This window comes from Stegodyphus dumicola, chromosome X1 (genome assembly GCF_044657685.1).
Source record: "Stegodyphus dumicola isolate Sdum_Otavi_A_Nest chromosome X1, ASM4465768v1".
Classification (NCBI taxonomy): Eukaryota; Metazoa; Arthropoda; class Arachnida; order Araneae; family Eresidae; genus Stegodyphus; species Stegodyphus dumicola.
In genome coordinates, this window is record NC_140780.1 from 95,006,138 (window position 1) to 95,031,852 (window position 25,715).

Here is a 25,715-nt window from a genome sequence, read left to right on the forward strand (position 1 = left end):
CGAGATTCAAATCCCGCAAACGGTCCGGCTACATGGGTGTTTTCGTGCTTTTCCCCATGTGTAACGTGTATACGAGCCAGTTTCCTTTAGAAAGTCCTCCACGAAGGCATCCCCCCTTAGGCAGATAGCCATAGTGTGCTTTGCCATAATTAAATACACACATGAGTCGTAAATTCAGTATTCTTCATTTTTAGATTCTAGGTATATGACAAAAAAAATTTTTTTTTTTTTTTAAATTTTCGTTTTGTTTTTAAATATCAATTCACTTTATAGCTTTTCTTCAATTTATTATAAAGGGATAGCAGTTTAAATTTTGATTTATATATAATATGATATAAATTCAACATTCATTAATAATATTTTATGTATAACAAAAAATTATTATTAATGTTCCAAATTTTAATTTTTTTAATGATTTGTCTTACATTTGTTGTATATTTGTTGAATGCATAGCTAAATATTTCAATTATACACAATAAGATTATGCAGAAAAATATTCATCTGGCATGACAGCTAATTGCGAAAGAAAAATTAGTCTTATTGCTCTTAACTCTTAGTACAAGCAGCCATTTTTAAATTGACATTAAAATTAATTTATTCTATGGTCTATTAGAAAACAACTATACTGAATCATTTATTGACGACTTCTAAGAGGTCGCTTTCTGAAAGAAACCTGTATTTTTGAGAACATAAACATACGTTGATATTGAACATCACTTTTTTAAGATGCCAGAGCAAATGCACAGAGCTCCAAAAATCCTCTAAAAGCATAGACGGCAACGTTTTAAAAGGCTGACTACTTTTAATAAAGCTTGTATATTAATGTTCATTATACATTTCTCACATTTTTACTTTCTTTCAAAACAGCGATACTGTGGTCAATTGCTTTAGAACTATGTGAAACTAATAAAATGGGCCCTATGTTATAAAAACCTAATTATATTCAGATACACACCTTTGATCATGTTTGAAATCCATTATTCTAATCAGAATACTTTGTCTACAGAAAACATTGAATCAATATTAGAAATCAAAAGCTAAGTGAGATTAAAGTAGGAAGAACCATATCGTCTAACACATTTTAATTGAAGTAAACAGGTGCTTACTTTATCGTAAAGTGAACACCCGTTTTTCAAACAGCGAATGAAAAGAAAAAAACAGCCCACCAGAGCTCGAGCGGTAAAGTCGCTGAGCACTAATAGTTCGGTCCGGGGTTCGATTCCCGGCTAACGGCTAGCTGCACGGGCGTTTTCGTGGTTTTCGCCGTGTGTAACTTACATATGAGTCAGGTCCCTTTAAAAAATGCTCTACGAAGGCCTTCCTCCCCGTAGGTAACAGCCCTAGTGTGCTTTGCTGTAACCGAATAAACCGAAACCGAAAAAAAAGAAAAGAGAATTGGTGGTGGAAGGCAGCGACGAAACGTCGTTTTAGAAGAATGGGCTACATAACCAAATTTCTATCTATACTCTGGTAAACAGTACATTATTTGCTCATCAAAAGCCTAAATTTAGCTAATGCTCGGCTTAGTTCTTAAATTGCAATTTTAGCCACAGCCCCCAAACAAGGCGATGTCTGGTATTTTATTTCTTTAATTAGTTATTCATCATTAATTTAAGAATTAATTAAATTTTCATTTGTCTTTAAATTTTTATTGAATTATAACAATAATCATTTAATATTCTAGTTGCTAATTATTTTATTATTGTAATAGTTATTTTATTTATTTATTTATTTATTCATCTTTCCTGATGGCCTTCCATAGAGCTCCAGCACTTCTAATTTTAAAAATTAAGTCCTGACTGCAACCAATGATTGCGAAAATAAAAGTCAAATAACTTATTTAGTGATAATTAAATAAAATAAAAGCCAAAGCTTTTATTTTCGCCTTACTTGGCTTTTATTATATATATATATATATATATATATATAATATATGTGTGTGTGTGTACTTTACATTTAATTATAATTTATTTGATATATATATATACATATTTACGTTTGGTAGTATTACCGATTGCAATAAAAGGGAGGTGCACATCTAGATGTTATAACGGACCCATATACAAAATTTCATCGTTCTATAACTAACCGTTTTTGAGTTATGCAAAGTACATACATACGTACTTACACATCACGAAAAAAAATCCCTTTCAAGTATCAACTTAGAGTCATAATCATTAGTCATAAGTATCAGCTTAGAGTAAATGGGATTACATTTAACGGAACTACTCTGATATGCGCCCTCAAGTCGCCAAATTTCTCGCCAAATATTTTTGGCGAGAAACTTCACGCTGCCATATTACTATCTAAATTTTTTGTCTACATTTTGAACTTTTAGCCTAATATGTCTCCAGAAACGCGGTTTTCGCACATGCAAAAACTACGTTTTGAACACACAATTTAGCTAAAAATCCGAAGCAAAAACAAAAAATTTAGATAGCAGAAACGTAAAGTTTCTAACCAAAAATATTTGACAAGAATACCATGTACACAGCATCCTGTTTAAACTTAAAAAAAAATTCTACGAATTGCACAATTTAGGCAAGGAAGGAATCTACGATCTACGCACTCCTCGCTTTAATAAAATAACATAACAACAATAAATTTCAAATAATACCATGTACACAGCGTTCTGTTTCAACTTTAAAAAACATCTACGAATTGTACAGTCTAGACACTAAACAACAAAATAAACTAAAATAAATTTCAAACAATTTAAAAAAACAACAATAACGACAGAAATTCATACTAAAGAACCAATGAACATAACATTCTACAAAATAAGAACAAGGATAAAATAAAATGCACTTACCATGAATTAATGCGTTTTCGAATAGCAGAAATATAAATTTCATACCGCCTTTAACATGCCGCCACGTAATCACTATCGTATTTACATGACATCCAGACACACTATCCAGAAAATTTATACTATGGTTCACAAATAAATAAAATCACAAATCCCTACTTCTATCATGCACTGCCATTAAAAATAATCTCCCAGACCCTCTTTCCACACTTCCAAATACGCACTACCCCTCAACAGGATAGCCACAATCATATTTCCTTTTGCCGAACTTTCAATTCAACAACTAACCATTTTATCTTTCCCTCCCATCTTCTCAGACACAGGGGCGAACCAACGAGCTCCAGCGAAAGATTTTTCAATGTCATCAGGGTTGCCATAGAACACGCAATCGCGCCAAAAACCAGCGCAGAACACATATCGCCACATTTGGTGAAATTAGGGCGTATATTAGAGTTGTATCCATTTAACAATAAGTTTTTTTGAAAAAAAAAAAAGTGAGTCCTTCATTGTGTTTGTACGTACAGATGTCACCCCAAAAAATAATTCACATGGATTCCGTAATCGTCAAAAACGGATATTTCCGTTAAAATATGATACCCAAAAGTTTTCTCGATTACAATAATTACTACCATTTTATTTGATACAAGGAAGTAAAGAACCTATATTAATCTACATATTCTTATATAAACAATACCTAAGTGCAGTATATAAATATTTCAAATCAATAAAATCTCACTATAGCACGCTCAAGAAAAAAAAAAAAAAAAATCATCATCATCTAAATTTTTAAATTACAAACATAAATAGCAATAGTAAAAACCAAATACAAAATAACGCTTCACGCTATCAAAATTGCTCATCTTCTTAAATATCAACAACTAAACTAAATAGTATTTCAACTAAAACACATAATGTAAACAAGAGTTTGCCCGATGCCGAAAAAAATTCAAATTTATCTATGAAAAATATGAGCGCATTGTGACGCAACCGTATCATTCGTATTTGAACAGCAACCGCATCATTCGTACTCGAACAAACCGCATCGTACGACAGATGCGAGTAACGAAATGAATTTGTGACTACCGAACCGGTACTTCGAGTCAACCGATGTACCCGTTACTCACTAACGAATACATGCGGTTTGCTCCAGCTCAACTTTTGAATAACATTTTGTGATTTTCTCATCCAGTTAGTGTCTGTATGGTTGTTAACTATTGTTATCAAGGAGGTTAGAATACATGGAGATGGCGTCTCTGCTGTTGCAATACGAGGAGAGTGAAGCCGGGGAAAGCAAATAAGCCACGCCTCGTGAGGGCAAGAAAACGCTTCCCTTACTATGTGAAGTGAGGTTAAACGTCAGCTTGTTTGAAGTTTTGAGTGTGTTTTCTGATTTCTTATGTGAAGACGTGAGAGGGTTATAAGGTACTGAATGGTTACATTGAAATAATGTCTACATTTCGAATTTCATTTCCATATAAAATACTGTTTTTTTAACATGCATAAATAAGTAGAATAATTGAAATGTGCGTTTGAAAAGCCGTCAGAAAAGAGTTTGAGTATTTTCTCGGTGTGACGTGCGCGAAGAAACATCTATAATTCTCAGATTTTTCTTCAATTAATGGTTTGAGTATTATACTCGTAATTAACTGAGTTGTAAAAGCAAAACGGTAAGTAAACAAGGGAAGGGGAAGTGGTCAGCTCATCGTGGAAAAGAAAACGCGTTATTTTAAAGGTGTGATCATATTATATTACAAGTTATATTTTATGTATTTAATTTTATTTTCTGTTCAAGTAAATATTTAATAACAGGATTTAATTTGGGGTGAAATTTGTGGGAGTTTTAAAAATAACAATGCAGAATTTAAATATTATTTTTTATCATTGTTCATGCAATTTAATATTTTTCAAAACGTAAGTAGTATTTCTAACATGGAAAATTGAGAATTATACCTGTATATATTTAGAATAACTAAAATATAATCAATTAATGGTTTGAGTATTTATTTATTTATTTATTTTCACAATACCTTTATTGCTAGCATTCATTAATGACAGCATGTAATTACATAATGCATTTCTCATTTAACTCATTTTAATGGAATCAGTCCCTTTGTACATATATTTTCCCTCTGCATAACCTGATAATCATTAGAATTGATACAATTATCAGCACTTGCAGCCGTTTCCTTGGATATGTTTTAAACATGCACAGCAAATTTTTATCTAACTTTGAGCAAAGTATAATTAAATAAATGATAGTATATATGTTAAAAGAATATTTACCTGTGAAATGTAATACCGGATCCTGCTATTCTTCTATTTGTACAGCCGAAAGCGACGCAGGAATTTACCATTTTGGCAGGAATAAAAATTGCTTCTCGGAACAATATTGCAGCCGTCTACAAGATGATAGAAAATGTAGAAATAAAATGAAATGGAGGGAAAAAGTGAAGGAAAAAGCGCGCGAAGAATCCACGGTCTTTAATTTACGAAACTGGGTGTGGCTAGGTTCTGCCTCATTGGCTGAAAAGCTCGTCAATCTTTCTAAAGCCACGACTACTAAGGGTATGCTTTCCCCCACTTTTTGGCTTCACTTGGACTGCGCGCAGGGCATCTCCATGTATTCTAACCTCCTTGATTGTTATGATACTAGGGACCCCAATTTCAGGAAACGGCCAAGGGCGATCCTAAATGTTATTAATGTGTAATTTTGTATATGTGTTATGCAAATTGTTGCTCAGATTCTTTATTGTATATTGTTCTTTTTTCCTCCTGATTGCTTTTTGTTTTTACTAGTGGCACTAAGGCGTCGCACTTCGTATTTTGTTTCTCTTGTGTGTACATGTATTCTTCTGTGAAATAGTTGTTAAAAAAATAGGGCACAGCTTTAGTATTAGTCCTTTTTGGCGACATTTTGGAGCGATAAATGAAAAATTATGATAACCTTGGTAACCCTAAATACTGAGCTTCAAACATGCCGCCATTTCTGTCCACGTAACTTTAACGAATTTGATAGGTATCAGAGCTTTGATGGCAGGAGGGATAAATTGTGTGTTTTTCTTAGTTACTTTTGTCTTAGGAAAGCACAACATTTAAAATATTTTTTGAAAAGCCGAATTTTTGATAGTTAAAACTGGTGCTTTTAATATTACATCACATGAGTCTTGACATTTTTTTCATATGTCAACTCTGCATATTATTATAACTAAAACCCACAAGGGGGAAGAAAACACATTTTCAGTAGCATGAAGTAAACTCTTGGTGTTTCCTTTGCTAAGGAGATCAAAATTACCATGGTCTAAAAATACTTATTTACCTCATATTAGAACTATAGGGATGTGTAATTGCATGAATTCATAGGTTCAAATCAGGACCAAAGTCAGGTTTCATTATTGCTTTTATAACATTTTCATAATTTGCCTGACTATAAAAAATATAATGTTGCTTAGATTATGGAATATATTGCTTATAATTTAGAGTTCCCAAATTTTGTAAATCTTACAACCTAACAGCTGTATAACCTTCACTGAGTATTATTACTTTTATTAATAGTATGTTGACACAGCAGTCGACTTTTTATTTTAAATTTTATGCAAATTTTCTACATTACTTAAACATTTTATCTAATAGAAATCTGAATTTTTTGTAATAAAAACTCTATAATAAAAGTAAGAGTACAATTTATATATAAAAATTTGACTACATGGCAAGCACTTAGATACTGATTTCAATGTCTTTAAGTGTTATTATCATAAAGTTTAGATATATTCTTATTAAGTTAAGATATACTTTTATTCTATTATAAAGTTTAGATGTACAGAATAGAAGGCACACTTTGTGCTTACGACTCAGTCAACCACTTGTGGCAAGATAACTTCGGTCGCCAAGGTAGACCCGATTTTGAAGATCAGAAAAAAATGGCGGATTGTCAACAAAACCCGATCTAGACTAAATAACAACCCTAAAAAATAAGTTCTTAATCAGAATAAACAATCTTTCTCTAATTTTCAATATTTCTAGTACTGCAATGATAAATTCTTGAAACACTACTGTAAATGAATTTATGACAATTATTATGTTATGAGTAATGAAATTTACAAAATGTTAATATTTTTAATTACAAAATATAATGTATTAAACATTAATATTTTAAGTAGTTAGTTTATATTTATATTTTATTATATTAGTACTTAGCTAATATTTTAAATTTACAAAAGGTTAATTTTTATGTTTATGAATAATGAAATTTACAAAAGGTTAATAAATGCATTTCAAACTAATATATGTTACTTTAGTTTCTTAGATTCTGTTATTAAAATAAAATAAAAAAAATATTTCAAAGTGAAGAAAATCAAATTCAATTATAATGGGCAAGTTTTGTACCAGTGTTAGAAATATTTTTTATGATTAAATATTGTAAATGGTAAAAATATTAAGAAGTGTGTATTTTTTAATCCCTCAATTTATTACAAGTAATTTATGATTATAATTTAAAAGCTAAAATTAAATTATCATAATGAGTAAATTTTGTACCAATGGTAATAATACAACAATCATCCTAAATGATGATTTCTGTGAAAAATTCGAACAGTCATTGGAATCCACTAGTGGTGCAGTGATAGCCACTGAACAGTGGTAGTTCAGGCTGGCTATATGGGAGTTTTAGTAGTTTTCCGTAGATGTAATGTGAATCTGAGCCAGTTTTAGAATATGGCAACAGGTAGTTTGGCGACATTTTGGTAAGGCGGTAAAGGTTACTAGCTAGGACTTTAGCAATAATCTGAGAAGTACACAGTTCGAATCACAGATTATTTTGTCTCAGAGAAATGAGAGATCGAGACATGTAATGTGACATTTTCCAGAAAATTCTGATCGTGATTTTAGCTAATAAGCACTTAGAAACAATTTTCGCTGCTAAAGTGCAGAATCGTCCACTTATTTGTTTGGCGCTTTTTACAAGAGTAAGAAGAACTGGATTTTTGTCAATTTTCTTTGACTTTTTAAGTGAAAATAGGTCGATGTGTACATAGATAAAGTCAAGAGTGTGCGCAATGCCATTTTTGTGCAATTCTGGGATGTTTTTTTTAAGAGAAAATAGGTCGACGTGCACATGGGTACCGTGTATGTGCAATTCTTAAAAACGCGGCAAGCAGGCACTCTCAATTTCGCACCTAATCTTCGTCGTAATTAATCATTTTTTTTTCCATAAAAGTTCTATTATAAGCATAATTCGGCTAGCAGATTGTTGGAAAAAATGTTAAGAGGAAAAAAAAAAAAAAATGCCTCTAGTTCGTGAAAACAAAATGGCGTCCAAAACAAAACTAGCAGGTTGCTGTAGCAGGGTTGGTCGCCAAAAAATCGCCAAGTTACCATAATGTAAAGATTCACCGAATTAATATGCTGTTTAGAAAATTTATTGTTAATTGAGTGCATTTTCTGGATATAATGGTCTAGTGGTGAATATGTCGTGGAAAACGGGCTGAATAATACGTTTGGTCATTCTAATTGCTTGTGTAACTGCATCGATAGTTAAATTGTAGTGAATTTATGTATGTGAACATATTAATAAACATGCATAAAATGTATTCAGGTATGCATCTGTATATAATCGGTTTCAAACTTTCAGAAGAGATAGAGTACACCTAGACGATTGAAAATCACATAGCAGTGCATGGTTGGAAACGCTTTCCTGGCGTGTTAGTGATGATACAAATTACAAGATACATACAGGGATAAAAAATGTGTTTATTATGCTTAGTACAGCAGAAACTAAGAAATAAGAACAGAAACAAACAATAATTGTCATCAAAGAAGATGTTCAAAATAGCAATCCTGGACTACGATGCAGGATGCATCATGCATCTTCTGTGCACCAGAGATGTAAGGCCTGCATCACGGTCTGAGGTCGTAATTTTGAACACCTTCTTTGATGATGCTGATCGTTTTCTGTTTTTGTTCTTATTTCATGATTTCTATTGTACTAAGCATAATAAATATGTCTTCTCACCCTGTTTGTGTTCTTCCTTTGTATGTTTTGCGGGTAAAAATATGTTCGGCGGTAAATGGACATTGAGTTTGTGCAGTTCTTTGACTTGTTATTTTGGCTACACAAATCCAAAATAACAAGTATTGCTCAATCTCGGTATCCATGTACACATTGACCTATTTTGACTTGAAAAAATTTAGAGAATTGCACAAACTAGGCATTGTGCACTCCCTAGTCAAAGGAGCAGCCGGCAAAAAATATATGATCTCATTAAACTGCATTTTAAATCAAGCACTGAGATAATGTAAAAAGGGAAATTCATCTTAGCACTATACAAAGGAAATATCCACTTACCTTATTTACGAATTTACAAGTGTTCAGTCAAACAAAATTCCTTAACAGCATCTGAAAACTTACCAAAATTATCTGAACTAGCATCTGTATACTGGGCATCGCCACATAAATTCACAAAAATAAGTCAAAAATACCCTCCGTAGTGCCAATATTGTCCGACGTTTGACCATACAAACAGGTCCTTCCTACAGACAGGACACAATAATGGCTACTAAGTAAACCTTCATTTACACACCATCAATTAATGCTTTTTTCCCTTTTGTTCTAAATCGTACAGAACTTCAAATTAATCTTACCACATTCATTCATTCATTTTGCGGTGTAAACCACAAAACGTACTTATCGAAAATCCGATGCATACTTTCCATATCTATTCCCATGATTCAAGTTGACCGCAATCATGCAACCAATTGTGTCATAATAGGGTTTTCATAACATTCAACTACTCGGGGTTTTCATAAATAAAACAAAAACATGGCAATAAATGAAACAAAAACTTAGTGATAATCCAAGGGGCACCCGTAAATAAACTCTAACCTTTTTGTGTTGTCACTATCATGCCAGGGAAGCATTTTCAACCATGCATTAGAGATGGACGGTCTGTTCCAGAATTGATTTACTTTACTGAACTCGCAGCTGTGGCAAAAATAGAACGACAGTTCTTTAACAGTTTAGCGAGAGCTATTGTTGGGAAGCCTTCCAAAAAATTTTAATGTAAACACTAGCAGTCTTTCCTTTATTATTTTACTGGAAACTTCTCTGATCTATTTTTTATGTGTATATGCATGTTATGTATGCGTATATATGTGCTTTTGGCTTGCTTGTATTTAAGCTAGTGTTTAAAAATCAAAACATTAAATAAACCAACACATCTCAAAGAAACTGATCACCCCTGTTTGCAAATGGGTGTTCCCTCCCATCTGACGGTGCGAGGATCTATTTAAAGTGCGTAGATTATAGGAACCAGTTCCTCGGATTCCCAGCTATCAGCGCTGTGCTGCTGTGACAGACCTGGGTCCTTTGGAGTCGTGATTATTCATATGCTCCTGATCTAGCTATGGATCTGATTTTGACAGAGTCTTCATTATTTGCTGTTTCAAATCTGGCTCCTGCGAAGTCTTGTTTGATTGCTCTTTTCACTTACTCAGAGCTGTTCCTTTGAGTTTCTTTTCGATTCTTTAAATACTGTATCATGGTATAGCTATGTGTATTAAGTATTACTTTTTTTATACAATATTACTGTAATTTATGTAAAATAAATTATATTTTTATTTACTTACTTATTTTACTAACGTCTTGGCATCGAGAGCTGTGAATTTCTCTTGAATCTTCTTTAGAATTAGTATATATGGAGTTCGTAGTGGTCCTTATAAGTGCTTATAAGGTCCTTATATTTGAAAATAAAATATAAAAGCCCTTATAGGTGTTTACTTTTTCTCTAAAGCACTCATTTTTTTGTTTTTTTTGTTTTTAGTGCCTTTTTTTTTTTTTTCTTTTTTTTTTTTCTTTTTTTCTTTTTTTTTTTTTTTGTCGTTGCGGCTCGCAATGAACTGGAAGTTTATCTGTCACCACTATCCTTATCTTCAGAGCAGATGTTTTTATTTTATTCAGCTTATAATTCCTTACTAACTGTAGTATTTCATCTCGATGTATTCCGTCTTTGATATGATTTAAATCAAATTCCTCGTCATTATAATTCACTTCCGAGAGTGAAGAAAGTGACAGAGGTTATTGAAAACGAAAAAGTTTCGATTGACAAATTAGTCGGTATTCTCGACACAGCAATTATAGGACTTAAACAGTGGAACTTTGTAACTGAACAAGAAATCATGTCTGTTTATAGAATTAAAGAGAAAGTACCGTAATTTCCGGAAGAAAGGCCGCATCAGCGTAAATGCTGCACTCGAGAAAAATGGCGGGAAAAAAATTTAAATTACACAGAAACGCCGCATCAGCGTAAACGCTGCAATAGATTATTAAATTGCGCGTGACATCGTCGTGGGCCGTATAGTTGCAAAAACTCAAGTCCTGATATATGACATACCAGTTAAGTTTTTAATAATGCACTATAAATAATATTTTTAATTATCGATATATTGTTTTTTAAAAGATTTACAAGTCTTAAGCTTGCGTTCTGTTGTGTTAAATATATTCTCTTCATCTTAAATCTTCTGAAGTTTAAATAGATAAACGCGGATTATAAAGGTAAATTGTCTATTTGCCCTCTATCAGCAAACCGAAAAAACTGCCTAATATTTCCCTTAAGTAACCGTAGAAACTAAGGCAATCCACATTAGCAATTTTTTGAACTTCCAAATGTAAGCAAACATATAGTCCACTGGCGTTGCATTCCTCAGAAAACCATTCTAACTCCCCTACTCCCCGATGAAAATAATAGAATTGTCTCTCTCATAGGCTGCCGTTTTGGGATATAGACGCTAGTCTTAAAAACTATCCAACAAGTACTTGTACCCAAACTGATGGGATCTGTATCTGGCAGAATGCCAAGAAAAATCCATTCATGCTGAAGGGGAAATACGTCAGAGTTCGTTATTGCGAAGCAGGTGGAATCGTGTCCGCCTTTGAAAAAAATTGCAGAAAAGGCAGGGGTGGGGAGAGGATGGGTCCTGGAAGATTCATCGAATGGCAGAGGAGAGAGACTATTCGAACTGATGAGAATGTTGATTTGAAAGGGGGAAGAATGTTATTGTTCTGAGATCTCGTTTAGGGTGAATAAGGCACGTAGGTCCGTTCAAGGGAAAGAACGTAGACAAAATAATGTTCGCAAAAAGCAAGTGAGTGGTCTTTTGTGTGGGAACAGCACCAGTCTATGCACAATGACAAGGCCATCCAAACTATGTACAATGACCATCATAGGAAATATTTTATTTTTAGTGCACCTAAACGCCGCATCCGCTGAAAATTTAAGTTTTAAACACGTAAACGCTGCGGCGTTTCTTCCGGAAATTATGGTATTATCACATAAAACGAAGCAACTTAAACAACTTACATTGAAAGAAATGTTTAATAAAGTAAACAAATAAATATTAACCTTTTTTTTTTGTAAATTTTGATACCCTTTAGATCATAATTGTTCTTTATTTCATAAATTACGGTTTCATATTTTTAATTTTATAATTTCTGCATGCCATCTTACCAGATTTAAACTGATGATCGATAATCTGGAATTGCCAAAGTTCCGACGAGTCCGGATTAAAAACTTTTGACTGTACTTATATTATGAGCATATATATGAATATTTATAATAATATATTTGCAATAACTGCTGAAATATAGATAAACTTCAAAAATGGGTAAGTGTGTTTTAACACAGATTAGTTTTCTAAGGAATAATATACATAATGGCACAAATAAAGTGAAAGTAATTGAATAGTCAAAATAATTTTTTTTTTTTTTTGGCCATTGCATTATATAGTATGGAAGTTGGTGGTTCTCCTTTTTCCGCAAACTCTCGAATATTGAAACCGTTACAGTTCGCAGGAAAGCAAGCAATGGACTTTTTTTTTTGTCACTTTCCGACCTGGATTGAATACGACTAAAAGATCTGCGGTCTACCAACCCAAGCGAAGAATGATTCTATTCCAGAAATTAACCGCATTCTGTTCAAAATTAGAATGAAAAAAACACCCCAGATTGGCAAATCTCTTTATTAATCGATATGAATATGCCAGGGATATTGCTTGGAGCGCAACGTATCCTGCTCAATGATAATTATGTCACATGGGAGTGTGACAGTGAAAACCGGACGAAGCAAAGGGACGTTTTCCTTTATTTAGTTATTTATTCTCCGAATACCGGCAGCTGTTGATTCCAGTTGCGTAATATCGCGTGTGGAAGAATTAAGGTGCACATATTGCACAATAACGCTTGCGATATTTCACTGAGATAAAAGAGTTTTACTGTGATTGCTAAGCAGATTATTTTTCAGTTCCATTGGGCTATTTTTTATATGATGCACATATCGAAATGTCAAAAGCATTATTTAGCTGAAAAATCTGAAGAATGGCTATAATTTATCCCACTTCCTCTTTTACCAGTTACGCTTGACCATCCGGAATTTTCAGATATCCGGCAATTTCCAAGTATGCCGGTTAGTTTAGCTTTTACTGTTAAAGAATGATTGCATGAAGCAATTTCCTGTCTTCTGATTTCAGAAAAGTTCTTTTTTTTACTTATTTTTACTTAAAAATACTTTGCTTGCAATATCTGTTAAGGGAAAACTGTTATACAATGAGAATTTAGAAAATGTTCAGAATTTTGATTTAAGTTAAATTATTTAAATATTAATATGAGTGGAAAAATCAATTGTATTTATTTTTAGGTGCTAAGTGAATATAATAAATATGGCTTAATATTTATTTTCTCTATTTTGAATTGAATTTTCATCATTAAATCTTGTAATATAATTTAGTTCTGCATAGCTTTCCCCCCCTCTCATTGTAAACTAGTTCTGTAAATTGAACTGTTATTTAAAATTCAAAAAAAAAAAAAAAAAAAAAAAAAGAATGTAATTGTTTCCCATGGTTGAGTAACGCTCATTCTCTCTTAATAAATACAATACAAAGTCCAAAATCCGGACTGGTCGGGACTTTGGCGATTCCGGATTTGGGATTTTTCCAGATAATAGATCTCCCTCAGGGGGCTCACTTTTGTGAGTACGGGTGTGGCAATCCCGAGGTACCCTAGCCCTTCAGGGGATCATCTTCTTGGTGAGACGGGTGTCACGATCCTGGAGCCCCAGTGATCTATCCTCTTTTCCGTCTCCTCTCCTCTTGGCTGGATCTTTTTCCCTTCCCTTCTCCCTTGTGGTTTCTCTCTACGGAGTTTGGGGCTCGTCACGAGAGGCTGGAACAGACCTTGTTTCTAGTTTTCAAGTGGGGAGAAAACTGCCCACGTGTTTGCCGTGCGTGGAGACCCGTGTCGCTGGAAAGGAGGGTCCTGGTAGTTGAGGGGCGAGGTACTGTCCCCAACACACTGCTTTGGCCTCTGCTTCAGCTAAACGGGAGGCACCTTAGTCGTCCTCACGGGTGTCAATCGGCTGGTCACTAGTCCTTGTGTCAGTGGCTTGGGGTCAAGCTCTCGGGAGTACCTGCTTTCGGGAAAGCCGACTGTGGGGCTTCAGTTTGCGTATAGGTCCGGCTAGCCCTAACACAGGAATCTGTGTTCCCTTGTTGGGCTCCGTGGTGGGCGGGGCCGTCGGACCCGAATCTTTATTCTTTCACTATGGCTTCTCATATTTACTTAATAAAAGATTTCGAGGTAACTCCAGTCACTCAAGTCAATCCTGTCACTCAAGTCACTCAAATCACTCCTGTCACTCAACCTAGTTCTGAAACTTCTACTCCTAAACCAGTCACTCAACCTAGTTCTGAAACATCTACTGTTAAACCAGTCATTCAACCTATTTCTGAAACGTCTACTGCTAAACCACTCACTCAACCACTCACTCAACCTCTCACTCAACCTACTTCTGAAAAGTCTACTGCAAAAAAATTACGTACAGATACAAATGAAAAAAATCATAACAATATTCCCCGTTTCCTAGTCATCTCTAGTCCTTCTGGCGAAATGCATAAGATGTCTCCTTTCGTAATAAACAAATACATCCAGTCCTGTATTGGTGAGCCGAGAAATATAAAGCGTCTCCGCTCCGGAGACCTGCTTATTGATACAACCTCAGCCACCCAGTCTGCTTCTTTACTTCAGATAACTAAACTTGGGCAAGCGAATGTGACTGTAACACCACATAAGTCACTCAACTATTGTCGGGGTGTAATCTCAGAATTCGACCTTCTGTATGTTTCTGAAGAAGAGATCGCTTCTGAGCTCTCCGAACAAAATGTCTGCGGTGTAAGGCGGATCAAGATGCGTAAAGAAGGTAAGTTGATAGACACGAAACACGTGATCCTTACCTTCAACACGCCTGATCTGCCTAAGAATATTAAGGCCGGATATCTAAATATTCCTGTAAGACCTTATATTCCAAACCCTATGCGATGTTTCCAATGCCAGCGTTTCGGCCATTCTAAGACGTCTTGTCGTGGCAGCCTTACATGCGCCCGATGCTCACAGATTGGCCACGATTCTGAAAATTGTACGGCTGCGCCTCTTTGTATAAATTGCAAGGGTGAGCACCCAGCATTTTCACGCCTCTGCCCAAAATGGAAATTGGAAAAAGAAGTGCAGACTGCAAAGTTTACGAGGAACATCTCATATGCCGAAGCCAGAAGATTAGTCCAGAGCACACAGCTTCGACCAAATACATCATACGCCAGTGCTGTAAAATCATCTCGTACAGTCGCCACCCAAACATCAATAGGCACACAGACCCTAGCAAATAAAACCCATCCGTCTACATCCAACAAGCAAAAAGAAAATGCAACCCATATAGTACAAAAGAAAGAAACAGTTATTCAAAGTAAGCCCAAAACTTCTACACATAAAATATCCAATAAAAATAGAAGTCACAGCAATAGCTCTTTTGATGAGATGATTTCTGAATCTGCGGATTCAGACTTTATGGAAGTAGAAGAGGGTCTAGAAGTTCCCAGGCATCTACTTCCACGAAAAACAAAAGAACAGCACAGAAAAAACAAAAACCATTCATAATGGCCACCCTCATGTCATGGAACTGTCGCGGTTTCCACCGAAATTTCCTTGACATCAAACCTATAATAAATGTGTATCATCCTGTGTGCTTAGCAATACAGGAAACAAATTTGAAACCTGAACACCATGCAAAACTTCGGAGGTTTTCTTTCGTCAGGAAGGATAACATTGCAGGTGAGCGTGCCAGTGGAGGTGTAGGTCTCCTCTCCTCACTGGATTATCCCTCAAATGTACTTCCTTTGACGACATCCCTCCAAGTTGTCGCTACTCAAATAAATTTTGATATTATTGTTTCATTTGTTTCTTTGTATTTGCCTCCAAATGAGCACATTTATCAGCAAGATTTAAATAATCTAATAGAGCAGCTGCCTGAGCCTTTTATCATAATAGGAGATTTTAACGGCCATAGTCCACTCTGGGGAAGTAAAGATACAAATTGCCGAGGAAGACAAATAGAGCAGATGATCGAAGATCATAGCCTTTGTCTCCTAAATAATGGGCAAGATACGTACTTCCATGAGCCTTCAAGGACATTCCACGCTCTCGATCTTGCCATCTGTTCACCATCTCTGTTGCCATTTTGCACTTTTAGTGTCGGAAATGACCTGTACAACAGCGATCATTATCCTATTTTTGTGTCTCTTGCACGAAGAGGAGCAAACCCCGTGTCGAGAGTCCCTCGTTTTATCCTGGACAGGGCAGACTGGGAACTCTTCTCTTCCGTTGCAGAGCTGACAGAGGAAATGGTAGAAGGTGTGCATATCGATGACGCTGTTGAAGCTGTTACTAATACTATTATTCAGGCAGCTATGCTTTCGATTCCTAGAACATCAGGAAAAACACTAAAATATTCGAAACCATGGTGGGATCGCGACTGTCATGAAGCACTGAAAAAACAGAAAAAAGCATGGGGTATTTTTCGTAGATATCCTACTCTGCGAAACCTCATAGCTTTTAAAAGAGCCAAAGCAAATGCACGGAAAGTAAGAAGGCAGAGCCAGAGGGATTCCTGGATTTCACATGTGTCCTCAATAACATCCTCTACGCCTAGTAAGCGGGTTTGGGAAAGAGTTCGAAAAGCATGCGGAATGTACAAAGACCACTCACTTTCCTTTCTGGAAAAAGATGGCCGAGTGATTAGCTCCATAGAAGAAATTGCAAATACAATTGGTGAGACATTTGCTGCCGTTTCTTCCAGCCGAAATTACTCACCTGCATTTCTTTCTATCAAGCAACGCTCTGAGAAAAATCCCATCGCTTTCAACTCTTCCAACTTTGAGTCGTACAATAGAGACTTTACTATGGTTGAACTAAAGAGAGCTTTGTTGCAAACACATAGGTCTTGTCCGGGTCTGGATGGCGTGTATTATGAAATGCTAAAGCATCTGTCCTGTAAGTCACTGAGTGCCCTTCTCACACTTTACAATAGAGTGTGGAAGGAGCGTACATTTCCCAGTGCATGGAGGAGAGCTACTGTCATTCCTATTGCGAAGCCAGGGAAAGACCCGAGGAATCCCTCGAACTATCGGCCAATTGCCCTTACCAGCTGTGTTTGCAAACTGTTTGAAAAGATGGTAAACAGCCGCCTAGTCTACTTCTTGGAAAAGAATGATATTATATCGCCTTATCAGAGTGGTTTTCGAAAGGGAAGAACAACTGTAGATAACATGCTCCTCTTAGAGACATCTATTCGAAAAGCATTTGTAAGAAGAAGCCACCTTGTCTCGATATTCTTCGACATTGAAAAAGCTTATGATAAGGCATGGAGATACGGTATACTCCGGGATCTTCACGAGAGTGGCTTGCGCGGCAACCTACCAATTTTCATTCAAAATTTCTTGAACACTAGAACTTTTCAAGTAAGAATTGGCTCTGTTTTTTCGGATGTTTTTGAACAGGAAGAGGGTGTGCCTCAAGGCTGTGTGCTCAGTGTAACCCTGTTTAGTTTAAAAATAAATTCTGTACTAAAAGAACTTCCTCCCACCATCTTGGGATCTCTATATGTTGATGATCTGCAGATTAGCTGTCGAGGAGCAGACATGAGATATGTAGAGAGGCAACTGCAGATGGCTCTGATTAAGATCCAAGAATGGTCAGACAAACAGGGATTTACATTTTCGAAACAGAAAACTGTCTGCGTGCACTTTTGTAGGAAGCGAGGTCTCCATCCTGAACCTGAGTTATACTTGAATGGTACAATTATTCCAGTTGCGCCTGAAGTAAAATTTTTAGGAGTGACGTTCGACCGAAAATTGACTTTCCTTTCTCATGTTTTAAACCTGAGAAAGAAGTGTCTAAAAACACTAAATATTTTAAAAGTGTTGGCGAACACCTCCTGGGGTGCAGAGCGTTGCTCCATGCTTCGCATTTACAGAGCGCTTATCCGCTCTAAACTGGACTATGGCTCAGTTGTTTATGGATCCGCTCGCTCATCTGTTTTGTTAAAACTGGATCCTGTTCACCATCAAGGTCTGCGGATTTGTTCAGGAGCTTTCAGGACTTCTCCTGTGCAGAGCCTATATGTTGACTGTAACGAACCATCACTTCATCTGAGGCGTGAGCAATTGTCCCTTTTGCAATATTTTAATACTCTATCTCAACCTGAACATCCCAATAAGCTGTGCTTACTTGATAATGAGTGTAACACATTATTTGAAACACGTCCATCCTGTGTTCCTACTTTCCCTTTAAGAGTTCGCCCTGTCATTGAGGAACTCTCCCTCTCTGATATGCACCCCCAAGCAGTACAGAATTTTGAAATTCCACCTTGGGAAAATTCACGGATCCAGCTTCTTGATGTTTTTAAACATCACGTAAAGGCGAGCACTAACGAGATCGTTTACAGACAACTTTTCGCTGAGCACAGGCACAAATATAGCAGTTATTATCCGATATACACAGATGGATCAAAGTCAAATGATCATGTCGGGATGGCTTTTGTATTTGAAAATTACATAGAGGGCAGATGCCTGCACCATGCTTTCTCTGTCCTAACATCTGAACTAACTGCAATATATTATGCTCTTTTGTACATCCCAAAGCTCTGCCACAAAAAGTTCATAGTTTACACAGACTCGTATAGTGCTCTTAAATCCTTGGAAGCTTTTCCCAACGCTCAGAATCCTGTGGTAGTGGATGTTCTCAAAATTCATAGAAATTTAATGATACGAGGATATGAAATCCTGTACTGCTGGGTTCCCGGGCATACGGGAATAAAGGGAAACGAGCTTGCAGACATCGCGGCAAAATCTGCTGTCGAACTGTCCAGTCGCCTTATCCCTTTTAGAGACATCTGCTGTGTCATCAAGGGAAAGATACGAAAAAAATGGCAGCAAATTTGGGATGTTCAGCATCACAACAAGTTGAGAAACATCAAACCTAGAATTGAGCATTGGGATTTTGCTGGAAATCGTAAAGAGGACGTTCTTTTGACTCGACTCAGAATTGGTCATACCAGAGTCACACATAGCTATCTTCTTAAAGCTGAAAATGAGCCTGTTTGTTTTAATTGTAATGTTTGTTTATCTGTTCGTCATATTTTAATTGAGTGTCAATGTTTTAATAGTCTTCGCCAGAAATATTTTAATAGCTGTGACTTACCTCTCGACCGTTTAATTGGAAGAGAGGTCAATTCTAATTTATTTTATTATTTAAAAGAGATTGGCTTTTATTACCAAATGTAATTTGTTTTGAAGACTGTGTCTTGAATGTTAATATGTGCTTTTAACTTGTTTTTATATGACTTCATCCTCTGGATTTGGTACATTTATCTACTTGTTTTTATTTATTGAATTTTAATGTCATCAATTGTAATCATCTCATCTTTTGTTTGGCGCGTCATAATCATCTCTGGTTTTTGCGCCATAATCACTCACTCACCCAGATAATAGATCATCAATTTAAATCTGGTAAGATGGCATGCAGAAATTATACAATTGAAAATGTGAAATCGTAATGTATGAAATAAAGAACAATTATGATCTAAAGGGTATCAAAATTTACTAAAAAAAAAGCTTAATATTTATTTACTTTATTAAACATTTCTATCAATGTAAGTTGTTTAAGGTGCTTCCACAAAAAATTCAGAAAGTTCCTTTTTCTTGTGTCATATACAGTGGACTTTTCAATGGCATACTCCTTGCATAATTTTGAGACGGATATGCCTTTATCCATTTTTTCCAGCAATTCCACTTTTTTCTTTAATGGACATCAAAACATGGTTTCGCTTTGTAGATCCTTTGGCAACTCCAGAATTGGAAACTCTTTTTGACATAATCAAAAGTTCAATCTTAGTTTTTATAAAATTGCCGTAATAATAACAGTCTGCAAAAAATAATAAGCTGGATCAAATTAGAAGATCAGGGAGAAGCGCAGTCTGCTACATTAATTGAAATGCTTTATAATCAGCAAAGATAATTTTAGCCTAGCTTAATAGCTTCCATTATACATTATTGGCTGTGTATCACAAGAGTGACGACGAAAGCCAAGTTGTTTTGCTAAATTTTGTCTTGCTTCTATTGCATACTGAATTAATAATTAGTTTAGTTATTTATTATATCTACATTTATTTCTTGCACATGCTTAAAACTAATCCGAGTCCTGAATAAATAAACTCCCACATATACTTAAGGCTTTATTTAGGGCCGGCGTTAGATACCGCCTGGTGCAGTCTCTATGGGTCCTAAATTCTGCTACAATGTGCTTTCCTCAGTTCTAAATTTTCACTGCCCCTAAACTTCGGATCCCAGTGCTTTCCCTAAATCATAAAAACGTCTCATCCCTTAATTTTGCGGCTCAGTGCTTCCCCAAATTCCAAAAATTTCGTCCTAAATTCTGCCATCTGGTGCCACCACTTCTGTGTTTATAGTGAATAACATATCAGTTATTCTTAATTAAAATCACACTAAATGTAATCTTTTGGCCTATGAGTTTCATTAAAAAACATTCATTATGTGTATATTCATGTATGGATGTATATATGTAAGTACGAATGTGTGTGTATATATACATATATGCATACACATAATCATATATTCATACATTTCTGAATCCGGTCCCAGTAACAGAATGGTACCAAGGAAAATGCTGGTATTGTCAGCAGACAATTTCCTGTTCTTTGGGATCTGCCTCCAGTTTAAAAATCTTTTTTTACACTGTGTTTTTAGTAGCAGCAAAATATCAATCATAGTAATAAAAGAATATAATCTTTTACAAAAGTGAGTTTAGTATTCATTATTTTTTAACTCGGCACTTTTGTATTCCAGAATTTTATTGCTATTTTAAGTAGAACCTTTTTTTTAAGGGAATTTCTAAAGTATGGGTGAAAGAAATCAGTCCAGGGCATGAGTGGTTTGGTTGAGTTGATTCCAGCGATCCCACTCCTTGTTCAGTTTCTGCTTTTCCCCTATCTTTGCACAGCACTCTTGATCCATGCCTGTTTTAAATGCATTCATTAAGCTCATTGTTAGTCAATGGTGAATCGCTAAAAAGAACTGATTCACTTTAGTGAGCGAACGGTTTGGATCATATCCCTTAAAGGAGCGGTTTTTCCCATCTCTAATTGCTATGGGATTTTCTATCATCTAGGTGTACTCAATCTCTCCTAAATATTTGTAACTGATTTGCTGCATATATTAAAAGTTGAAAAGCAGTAATTTCAAATAAAATCTTGAACAAAATAGTGTGCCGAAAGTTGCTATAAATTTGGTAGCAGTAGTAATAAAAAGGAATAAATTCATAATCTTTTTGAAACATCTAGAACTGAATACTACACAATAATAAGTTGATAGAAAGGGGGGGGGAAGGAAAGAGGAACCAAAGGCAGAATGAAATGGTACATTTCTCGTAACTTCAGTCATTAGGGTCATTGCAGTGTTATTTATCAGGCATCTGGTTTTCACACGAGTGCAACCTAAAGATTTTTTTTTCAGGGAGGAAGCTTATTAGTTATAAAATGTCTTTGTGAGGTTTCTGTACAGGAAGCATGAAATCTTTGCTCTATCCGTCAGTGATGCAATTTTCTAGCTAACTGTCCTGCTGGATGACTCGAAAGTTTTTTGGGAGGATGCTTCTGAGTTGTATTAGCAGTATTAAACAGAATTTAAGAAATTTAAAAGAATTTTAATAGTTTCATCTTAAATGGGATAGGTTTTTTTTTTTAGTGCTTCAATTGTAACTAGGCTCAGTTAAAACTCTACTTTATTTCAAATAAATTAAATTTATTGCTGTGGTTACCTTCTAATTATTTTATTGAAATATTAAAATACTGAGAAAAACTGTTATCTATACTCAAAGGTAGGAATGAGCTCTTAAATTTTTATATGTAGTCTAAATTGTATTTATAATGACTTATTGCTCTTAACATTCGACTTTTTTAAAAAGTGAAATAAGTTATATCATTGTAAAAATTTGAATATTTTTCTTCTTTTGAATTTAATATGAATAGTTAAGGTTATGTAAATATAAATAGATTTACTGTAAAATTCCACTTTACATAAAATATGTTATTTAAATACATGCCAATGTTTTTTTTCCTGTTATATATTTTTGAATTTTTTTCACCTTTTTAAATTCCATAATTTTAGTGAAATATAGATAAGCATATTTACTCAGCTTTCTCTTTATATATCTGCAGTGCTGGATTATTAGAACCTTCCTTCTTCAAGATTAAAACATATCTGGATAACACTGATTACTTTTTTTTCTGTGGCATTCTGTAGAAACTGTTAGCTGCTAAAAATGACTGAAAATTTCTTTGATGCAGAATCTTACCAGAATAATGTGAGTAATGGGCTGTTTTTTTCAATTAATATTTTAATTAAGAAAATAATTGCATTGCCTTTCACAGAAAAAATTGTTGAATTAATTTTGAAGTCTATCTTGTGATACACTTTTCCCATAAAAAGAACCAGGGCAGGTAAGATCAGATGGTATTAAGGGCCAAGGTCCCTTGGAAATACAGTTCTCAAAGAAGAAATGAATTTTGCCATGTTTATTGTGAAGGAAAAGCAGATGGCCTCATCTTGCTGAAGATCTTGCTAATTTTATCTTATAATTTTACATGCAGAGCTGCAGATGTTTCTGCTCTAGCAAATGCTTCTTTTTCCAGTATAAGATATTTTTTGAACATATTTCCAGTTTTACTTCATTTAGTTTTTTTGAAAGATGATGCTATTGATATCGCAACTGATAAACTGCAGTCGCATTAAGTTTTAAAACCAGCAAGGATTGACACTCACTGAAGTTTAATTGGAAAACTGAAAGGTGCTGATGGAATTTGAAAATACAGTCTAGAATAATGAAAAAAAGAGTCTAGAATTAATGTTGGCCATTCTGACAATTCCCCGCAGTAATCAAGATTGTGAGAGGATTTTCAGTGCTGCTACTGAAACAAGCACAAAATTTAGATCCAATATTAGGAATGGCATATTAAACACGTTTTATTACCAAAAGTAGGGCTGTGTGGCAATTACTGTAAACAAAATTAGAAGCTTTTTTCTTATGAAAAGCAAAATCTGCCACTGTTCTTAGTATTTGTACAAAAACTGATTAAAGTATGATTTTTCTGTTAAAAGATACAGATAATAAAAACTTTTTTTTACATGTAAATAATTTTGTACTATTTGCATTTAAAATTTAGTGACTGAACTTTCAGGTATTAAATTGTTTCTATATATTTTTACCATTTAAAAAGTTTTTTTGTCATTGAAAAAATTCATTTGATTCCTTAAAATATTCTCCTAATTCTTTAGTGTCATAGGTTGGCAAGTATGCTGTTAATTAAAAAAATTCATGGAAAATGTTTGGTACTTATGTATTATCATAACCACCGTAGTAGAAGTTGCCAAACTCTGGCAATCATGTGCATAACAGTTTTTAGGTAACCATATCCATTGTAAGTTGCAATCTTAAAATACTCCAAATCATTTTTTCTTCTGTAAAAAATCACCATACTTCGCCATGGTAGTTCCGCTAATATGTATATACCAAATTTTATTGTAGACTGTGATACTCACCGTTGTATTAAAGAAGAGGAGACCAATAATGCAGCAGAATGTAAAAGTGCATACACCACACCCTTATTTTTTTTATCATGAAATTGTGTTTTATGTACAAAGTGAGAACTGCCTCTAGCTTACATGTAGTATTCAGGGAATGCGTGTGCTCATTTAGATGCAGTGCATTTAAATTGCAGTTTTGGTGGAATAAGGCATTATTGTTATTAATACAGTAGAAATTCCAATTATCTGAATTAATTTGGACCGGACCCAATTCGGATAACTGAATTTTTTCCGAACGAAAGGTCTACGTATACTTTAATTAATTACTGTATGTTAAAAATGGGAGATAAAAGAAGTTTTAATTAATTAAAATGAAAAGGTAACACTATAGCGTACTGTACAGTACTTACAAGTGCTGAAAGTTATTGCTTGCTGAACATCTCAGTTGGAGTAAGCTGTTTGACTATCTTCACTGGTTTTCGAGCAGCCAAGTCGCGCATCCGCTTGACAGTGAGAAATTCCATGGGGTTACACTTGAGTCCACCCACTTCAACGCTGGCAAATGCTTCAATAGCCGATGGTTCCGTGTCTGTTTCATCTTTGAGATTAAGGTCATCTTCTTCCTCGACATTTTTTCTCTCACACTTTTAATAAATTCATCAATTTGAATTTGAAACCCAGGGTCTGATGAATCACACACCATCCATTCTGCTGTATCCTCAGCACTAACTTCTGAACATCCAGGCATTTGCAAAAGAATGTTTCTTAACTCCTCAAGTGACACATCATCCTCATCTTCTCCTGTATCTTTCCTTTTCCTTCTCTTCTTCAGTTAATTTTGAAAAATTCTGAAAGTGATTCCAATAATCAGTGATTTGGATAGTCGAAGTTCAGATAATTGGAGTTGTACTGTACATGCAGTAAAAATTATGGAGCTGTACGTGAAAGTTTCTGTGCTTGGTCAAAAAAACTGAAGCGAGTTAAGCAACCTTTGTTTCTTGCACCTTTGGTGGGAACAAAGTGGAACCTATGCCATTTGCAAGGTTGATATGAAGAAGAGTTTTTGAAGTTTTCAGAAATCCAGGGTTCATCTTGCTGAAGATGAGTGAAAGCAACAATTGTAGCTTTTAAAAACAGAATCACAAACCCATAAACAAATAAAGAGAATAAGAAAATATTTTTTTTTAAACCTTCAACTACCTTTTATCCATTTAAATATATAAAGATTAGAGAACCTGATAACAGGAAGAAAAAGAACAGCATTTTCATTTTTATTCCTTTTAAGATCTGAAAAATAATGGAGTTGCCTCTTCAGAAAGGTCAATAGTTTTTAGAAACAATTGAGGAGGTGCTACACATGCATGCTTTACCCTGTCAGCTTTGAAATTAACTGTGAGTGATGGTGCTTATACAATTAATGTTCACTTTTTGGAGACTAGATAATAGTGTTGCTTCCTTTGTTCTTCTGCGGTTACTTTCAGTACTTGTTATGTAATTTTCATGCTTTTTTTATACTAGGATATAATTCTGTTGGTCTTGAAATTATGAGAAAAAATTAAGAGGCTGAAATTAAATGAAACACCATATACTGATCTTTTTGATTCCTGAAATACCCTCGATAAAACCATTCTGTTCTTTGTCATAAGTGCATATTTTTAATTAAGTATACATGTAATCCATATGATTTTTGTAAATAATTCAGTTAAATAATAGAAAAAGGATATCATCTGTTATTTCATTAAACGGTGATATATTTGTTTTCATTCAAAACCTATGAAGACAAATTTCCAAGTGATTTCATCTAGTAAAATATTCTATGTCTTCTTATTCATTGCATCTGGTCATTCTTACAGAAAAGATGCTGAGCATATATCATCTCACCCTAAGAATAAACAGTAGTTAAGATTTGCTGAGTAATATTCTGTGTAATCTGGTA

At 34.7% G+C, this 25,715-nt stretch overlaps 1 protein-coding gene across 5 annotated transcripts in view; it reads left to right on the top strand.

The window, feature by feature from the left end:
* The first annotated feature begins 5,344 nt into the window (after positions 1-5,344).
* Positions 5,345-25,715, top strand: part of LOC118201818 (protein PBDC1) — a 48,242-nt gene continuing 27,871 nt past the window's right edge. Inside the window, exons 1-2 of one of the 5 annotated variants that reach the window (XM_085807240.1) lie at positions 5,345-5,502; positions 22,414-22,559. In XM_085807240.1, coding sequence (XP_085663366.1) covers positions 22,518-22,559 — 42 coding nt within the window. In that variant the 5' untranslated portion in view covers positions 5,345-5,502; positions 22,414-22,517. Of the gene's footprint in view, positions 5,503-19,072; positions 19,290-22,413; positions 22,560-25,715 lie in introns of those variants that run through there. The other 4 variants (XM_085807241.1, XM_085807242.1, XM_035373979.2 and 1 more) reach the window with 4 other exon arrangements.